The sequence below is a fragment of the Nansenia antarctica genome (genome assembly GCF_963989245.1).
Source record: "Nansenia antarctica genome assembly, chromosome: 1".
Classification (NCBI taxonomy): domain Eukaryota; kingdom Metazoa; phylum Chordata; class Actinopteri; order Argentiniformes; family Microstomatidae; genus Nansenia; species Nansenia antarctica.
The window spans coordinates 38,410,763-38,418,150 of NC_137674.1; the positions used below are offsets into that span (position 1 = coordinate 38,410,763).

Here is a 7,388-nt window from a genome sequence, read left to right on the forward strand (position 1 = left end):
GAGATAATTGATCCCATTCCAGTGGAATTTTACTTAAAGTAAGTAAAGTAGTCCACCATTGATCACCACAATATAATTACTTACATTCCATAAATCCAAAATCAATCCAAATTCCATGACAAACACCATGCTGACGTATGTTAGCAAAAGGCAGGTTTTTAAGTCATCCATGTGACTCACAGTAGCAGGAACCCAGTCTCTGAGCCAACCCGGGGAGGCTGGAGGGGAATCCTGCGCTCCGATAGGCCGAGAGAGATGCGTGCTCACACACCCACGGCAGAGACAACATCGCACACACACTCTGCTGCAGACCGTCCTTACCGGCGCCGCTCACTGCAAAGACGCATCGGAAAAATAAGTCTCATTACAACACAGCAACCACTAGTGGCCAGGTAGAGGGTGTGTGTGTGTGTGTGTGTGTGTGTGTGTGTGTGTGTGTGTGTGCGTGTGTGTGTGTTCTTACTGATCAGGTACAAGATGCAGTCCAGGGTCCTGATTGTGAGCTCTAATGCAGACTGCGTGTGGGCGTGGTTAGTGTTGGATTGAGTCCTGTCCAACATGGACTGACAGCTCTTCAGAGCCTTGTCTAGAATGTCAGGAGACACCCACACAAGTGTAGAGGGGCTAGAGAGAGTACATGGAGAGAAAAAAAAGCAATGTCATTAACATTTGTATTAAGATGGTTGTGTGTAATGTGAACTTTTATTTTAATCTATTTTCTTTTTCCTTTTTTAATGTTATTACTATGCCAATGTAACTTTAGGGCCCTGCAGGAAATGTTCGGGGTTGGGTGGGGGGGTGGGCAGAAATGTATGGGGAAAAAAAAAAAAAAATGTAAAATGTTTAATCATATTGTACTGTGTAACTTTTGAATAAAAATACTTGGGAAAAAAAAAAAAAGATGGTTTTGTGTGTGTGTGTGTGTGTGTGTGTGTGTGTGTGTGTGTTACCTGGTGGGAGAGGAACAGAGGCCGGCCAGGTGTAGGATGAGGGCCAGCCCCTCCAGGGCTCTGAGGGTGGTCTGGGGATCAGGGTCAGAGTTCAGCGAAGTCAGCAGCTCCTCCAGCCTGCCGCTCACCGCCGCCCACACCTCGCTCCGCACGCGCATGTCCACCTCCCTGAAGACACACACCAAGAACACACACCAGAGGTGTCACACAGAGCGATGATGAAGTGCAAACTACTATGGAGAGACAGACAGGACCCTTACATCGGCGGCGTTTCGGGAGTCTTGCTGGACAGGGGGACGACGGTTAAGCAGCGTCTCTTGGCAACAGTCTCCCCTTTCTCCCTCTCTTGCGTCGCCAAAGTAACCTCAGCCTTCAGAGCGGCATGGAGAAAGCCCTCCACACACTGCACACAAGACAAGAAACCATTAATCTATAACACACAGTGAGTGAGTGTGTGTGTGTGTGTGTGTGTGTGTGTGTGTGTACCTCAAGCTGCTTCTCAGTGCCGATGCTGTGAGTGAGGGTTCTGCAGACGTCGGTGACTCTCTGTCTCCGTAACGACGCTGCGCTCTCATTGCCCGGAGCGACGGACAGCAGGAAGTTGAAGACCAGGCACAGAGATCGGCTAACCTCCGACCCCAGTCCTGACCCTGACCCCGCCAGCACACACACACGCTCTAACAGCAGTGCCAGGTGGACACGCTCAAACCGGGGATTCACTTCACTAGGCCCAAACACACTACGCGTCAGATTGAGCAGCTCTCCGCTGTAGGGCTGCTGTTCAACTGTGTGTGTGTGCATGTGTGTGTCCATCAGCCGAAGGTAAGCAGTGAAGAACTCCTGGCTCCGCCTCTCAGGAAATTCTCCCAGTTCCACCAATCGCCTCAACATCACCATAGAGACCCTTTTTAGACGAACGCTGCCATTGGCCAGGACAGAGCAAGCCGCTTCCCATGCCACGCCCGCCTCGCGGCCGGAAGCCAGTCCCCGGAGAGTGCCGCTCAGAACATCGAGCGTCACGGCAATCAGTGTTTCCAAGGCAGCAGGGGAGGAGAGGACGAGGGGAGAGGGGGTGAGGTAGGTGGAGACACACAGAGGGGAGACAGAGAAGCACTGAAGTGTCACAGGCCACAGGGTATGTGTGTGTGTGCCTGCGAGGTGTGTGTGTGTTCTCTTCATGAGCATGTGTGTGGCGAGTATGTTGCTGAGGTCCTGGGCCAACCCGAGCAGCTCTTGCGCAAGGGAGCTGAAGATGATTGGTGCTCGGGCTTTGAGCGCGTGCAGTAAGGAGCAGAGCACAGTGGTGACTCGTCCATGGATGACATCACACTCAGGGGCCGCCACCACTCGCAGTAACCTCCCCACCACCCACCTGCTGAACTCTAGAGAGAAAAGAGGGGAAAAAGAGGGAGAGGAAGAGATAAAGGTAGAGAATAGAATAGAAGGAGGGAGAGTGAGGTAATACTAGTGATGCTCCGATCTGATCGGCGCCGATCGGTATCGGCCGATATGGCCTTGATCGGTTTTGATCGGAGTTCTCAAAACGGCCGATCAAACATGACCGATCAGTTTCCAAAATGGCGTCGCCAGTCTGGAAATATTACACAGTGTCGGAAAGAGACAACAAATATGCCGTTTGTAATGTCTGCTCAAAAGAAATACCTTGCGGAGGAACGCACGCAAGGTCTTTCAATACCACGAATATCATACGGCATTTGCTGCGTTCGTCGATTCGCTCAGAGAGCGCCGAAGCGCACACTGGGCTCGACGTCATAAAGGGACCGAGTGCTTTGATTGGACGAGAGGCGTTCCACGAGTGCTGGTCAGAGTTCCAGCGCGACTTCACGAGCGTAGTGTAGGTAGTGTTCACCGACGTCATGTGACCCCGCGAGCAGGAAGTCACTTGGCCCATAGCAACAACAACTATTAGCGCGTGAGTTTTAGGTCTTCCTCTGTGCACCTTGCACAAGTGTAGATAGCGAGCGACTTTTCAGCAGCAGGACATATTTTAGATCAGGGGTCTTCAACCTTTTTCAACCCAAGGACCCCTTGGACGAGCGACAAACAGAACAGGGACCCCCACATGTAATATATATTTTTAAATATCTCACATTTTAAAGCCTATAATAACTTTTATATTTACTTCATTCACCTTTTCTTTCACCGTATTAACCTATTTATATACTGGGTTATTAGCCTATATGTGTTTATGATTGATAAAACGTTCATGCATAATTATGATTGGTTATTATTATTGTTGTTGTTGTTGTTGTTGTTGTTGATGAGGCTTATATTTTCTATTATTATTATTTTTCAACAATGAAACTTTTAGCTTCAGGAAGCCAGGTATGCCTACCTCAGTGAGATGACTGGCCCTGGTTGGTGGTACACAGCTTGTCTATTCTGGGGGAGATGGAGGTTGTCAGGCAGAGCATCATGTCATCCTCAGACTGCAGTCTGGAACGGTATTTGCTCTTCAGGTAGGTGAGGGAGGAGAATCCACTTTCACAAAGATAAGTTGTTGCAAAAGGCAAGAGGCTCATCGAGAACTGGGTGAGAGGCTGTGACTGTCAGGCAGAGCATCATGTCATCCTCAGACTGCAGTCTGGAACGGTATTTGCTCTTCAGGTAGGTGAGGGAGGAGAATCCACTTTCACAAAGATAAGTTGTTGCAAAAGGCAAGAGGCTCATCGAGAACTGGGTGAGAGGCTGTGACTCGTACACATTCTTGTGTGTACTGTCTGTGGTTAGGTCGATCAGCTGATCTTCCTCAGCGGCTGTCAGGTTTGAGCCGTCGGATGCATTGTCTTTGAATGATAACCGTATCCATGTCTTGTGCTTTCTCCAAGACTCAGTCTCAGAAAAGTACTTCTCAAATTGACTTTCGAGTGCCTCCAAGTGATCAACAATTGCGCATTTCACGTCAGGCGAGGGCACCGCGGAATCCGCGGAAATGCATTGAAATGCGCAGCCAGCTCCGCGCGGTAGCAGAATCTCGTGGATAGCTGTGCGTAATTCAAAGACGCGCGCCAATACTGATCCACGGGAAAGCCATCTGACCTCGGAATGGTAAAGGAGCGCGTTGTGTTCCTCTCCTATAGCGGCGCATAGAGAAGCAAAGAGGCGGGTTTGTTATTATCAAACTAACTAAATTAGTAACGTTATGCTAGTTATTAATTAACGTTAATTTCGCAATGAAGACCGAACTGCAGCGTTTTAGCCAACACCTAGCTTGCTAGACAGGTGTTTTTTTTTTTCCCAGCTGACTTTATGTGAGACTCTAGAATCATGGGCATCATTTATATTGTAAATAGTTTTTGTCAAAAGTTGCTTATTATTCCCTATTAATGCTCGTACTTTACTCACTCATTTTTGTTATATTTTTTAATTCTCACTGATTATTTTGGTGAAAAATGTCAATTATTATGACAAAAATTGGCGGACCCCCTGCAGTACCTCTGCGGACCCCCTAGGGGTCGCGGACCCCCGGTTGAAGACCACTGTTTTAGATGATAAGAGGAACAGGCTGAGTGCCAAAAACGCTGAGATGCTTGTATTTCTCAAGGCTAATCTGCCAGTGATGCTGCTTAATCAGAAGTAAGGTTTGAGTCTGAAATCTCCTTAGGTGCAATGTTTTGTTTTTTTGTTTTATTGATTATTGCTGACTTGCTGTCTTATCTCCTCCTAAATATGACTTGAAACTGACTGACTTGAAACAGTATTTTATATTTGGCTATAGCCTGTTTATGTTGCAGTTTAGTTTGGGTATGTTTATTGTTCCTCAGGAAAGCTACAGTTACAGTATAAGCTCCAAGTTCTCTAAGAGCCCCTAGTTCCTCTCATTCGAGTGGAATGTTGCACATTTGATGTGACAGTGTACATTTTATTTATTATGATTTTTATTTTCACATTTTATTTGTTTTTCCTGAAGTAAGCTACAGGTGGTTGTGAATTCAATAAAACAGATGGTCGTCAATTCATGATACTTTCTCATCTCCTAATTTCATTTAAATACTTAATATACAATGTCAATGGTGTTAAGAATAATTTAAAACATAAATAATGCTACACAATAAATAGAATGCTTCAATTGCCATTTTCGACGCTGTGATCGGTGATCGGTGATATCGGATCGGCAGATCACTGATTCCAGTGATCGGTGATCGGTGATCGGCACCAAAAACCCTGATCGGAGCATCTCTAGGTAATACAAAGTTATTGTTTTGAAGTTATTCCTTTTATACTATTATATGCACACACAATGAGGGAGAAGGCTATGCGCATTAGTTCTTACCAGCACTGCTCTGCTCTGCGTCAGAGTAGTGAGCTGGCTGGCAGGCTGGGTTGACAAACATCAGAGAGGAGGACTTGATAATGTGCTGCACAAAGTCCAGTAGCATCACACATGCAGGCTCTGAACTCGACCTTTTACTCAGCTCCAACGCCACTAAAACACAAACACACAGTAAAAGGGACAGAGGGAGGGACGGACGGACGGACAGACAGACAGACAGACAGAGAGAGAGAGAGAGAGACAGAGAGAGAGACAGAGAGAGAGACAGAGAGGTGTTGTTGTTGTCGTTCTTGTTCTTGTTGTTGCTATTATCACTAGCAAATGAATACAGTTTATAGAGAGTTGGACTGACTTTAATTCAGAGGAGGCTTTTAAGATACACCCCCCCCCTACTCACCGACATCCACGTCTGTCAGAATTCTGTCGATGAACTGACAGAGAATCTGACGAGGTTTCTGAACGACCTGGTTGTATTCTACAGCGCTGGCACTGGAAAGAATAAGATAACATACCAATGGAAACAGTCATATCTGGGAAGGACATTAAATAGCTATTCAACAATATGTATCTCAGTAGTAGCGAAAGCCGACTACAACATGTTTTGGTGTATCCGACATTTAACATTCGAGTCGACATTCAAGTTATAGTGGTACAGTAGACCAACTAAATAACTAGCAAAAACAAACAAAGTGTGTCGTTCAGACAAGGATGTGACAGCGAGCTCACGACTCACCTCGCTAGCTCCTGGAGAGCAGGGATCATGGCAGACATCTCTAGTCCTTCCATCTTTAGACCAAGGAGAGTGAATACTGAATAACACAACTTTCTCCCAACTAGCTCGTTAAACAGGCGTGTGAGAAAAAGACATCTTCGCCCGAACATGTGCTGTCATCCTAAAGAAGAATAAACCATTCGAACACTTTCGCTCCAAAGTGACGTTGTACGGCAAGAATCGAGGGTCAATCTTCATTCGGCCCCGCGCCACGCAAGCTCTCTCTCTCTCGTGATCAGTGGCGATTCTAGAGATTTATACATGGGGTGGCAAAGGGGTGGCAAGCAGATATTTTAGTGTGGCCATCATTTTGATAAGTGGCTATCTTAATGTCTTACATTTATGTATATTTATCATCCCTTACAGCCTGTTCTACATATAGAACTAGTGTGTGCATGCATGTGTACAGGTTTCTCTCTCATCCAGTAAATTATTACAAAGACATACGGTAGGTTTGTGGGAGAAAAAAACATTTTATTATCTCTTTCATTCAGACAATAAACAAGGAACATGAACAATGCGCGCTGAACTTGATCGTCAGAACAAACAAGAATGAGAGGTTTCATGTCCAAGCAAGACCTTGAAAAACTAATCCATGCATTTGTTTGGAGTAGACTTGAGTATTGTAGTCTACTAACAGGCCTATCTAAAGGAGCAGTTCGTAAGCTGCAGCTCATCCAAAACGCCGCTGCTAGGGTCCTAACAAAAACAAAGAACTTTGAACACATTACACCAATCCTGAGATCCCTGCACTGGCTACCAGTCTCTCAGAGAATTGAATTCAAAATCCTCCTAATTACATACAAATCACAAAATGGTCTTGGACCAAAATACATATCAGATCTCCTCCCACCCTATATTCCCGCAAGGTCCCTAAGGTCAGCTGAGACTAATCAGCTAATAATTCCAAGAGTAAAAACAAAACACAGTGCAGCAGCTTTCACGCTGCTGCATGCTCCTGGAACAAACTCCCTGAAGAAATCAAACATGCCCAAACCTTAAAATATTTAAATCTAAGCTAAAAACCTTCATGTTTTGCAGCAGTTATGATTAAACACAAACACTTCTATCAATGTATTTTTTCCATTAACTATTGTCTTATTAAATGTTTTATCTATTTACTTCTTATATTTGCTTTTATTCATTGTAAAAAAAAAAAACATCTTACTATGCTCCTCTTGCTGTATTTTTAAATAATGTAAAGCACTTTGAATTGCCCCTGTTGTATAAGTGCTATACAAATAAACTTGCCTTGCCACAAAATCTGCTATTAAAAATAAATAATAATAAAATACAAATAAATACATTTACAAAAGCTGAATGCGACGATTGCTATGCTGTGCAGCAAATCGCTTCACAAACTCATCCAAAT

General features: G+C 45.0%; 1 protein-coding gene across 1 annotated transcript in view; it reads right to left on the bottom strand.

The window, feature by feature from the left end:
* The window catches only part of atr (ATR checkpoint kinase), a 29,450-nt gene extending 23,383 nt beyond the window's left edge, over positions 1-6,067 (bottom strand). The window contains exons 1-8 of the mRNA XM_080522617.1: positions 5,978-6,067; positions 5,642-5,733; positions 5,245-5,397; positions 1,437-2,332; positions 1,211-1,353; positions 951-1,118; positions 464-624; positions 181-333 (exon numbers count right to left, since the gene is read on the bottom strand). Of these exons, the coding sequence (XP_080378743.1) occupies positions 181-333; positions 464-624; positions 951-1,118; positions 1,211-1,353; positions 1,437-2,332; positions 5,245-5,397; positions 5,642-5,733; positions 5,978-6,030 (1,819 nt within the window). The 5' untranslated portion in view covers positions 6,031-6,067. The remainder of the gene's footprint in view (positions 1-180; positions 334-463; positions 625-950; positions 1,119-1,210; positions 1,354-1,436; positions 2,333-5,244; positions 5,398-5,641; positions 5,734-5,977) is intronic.
* Between the last annotated feature and the right edge of the window lie 1,321 nt (positions 6,068-7,388).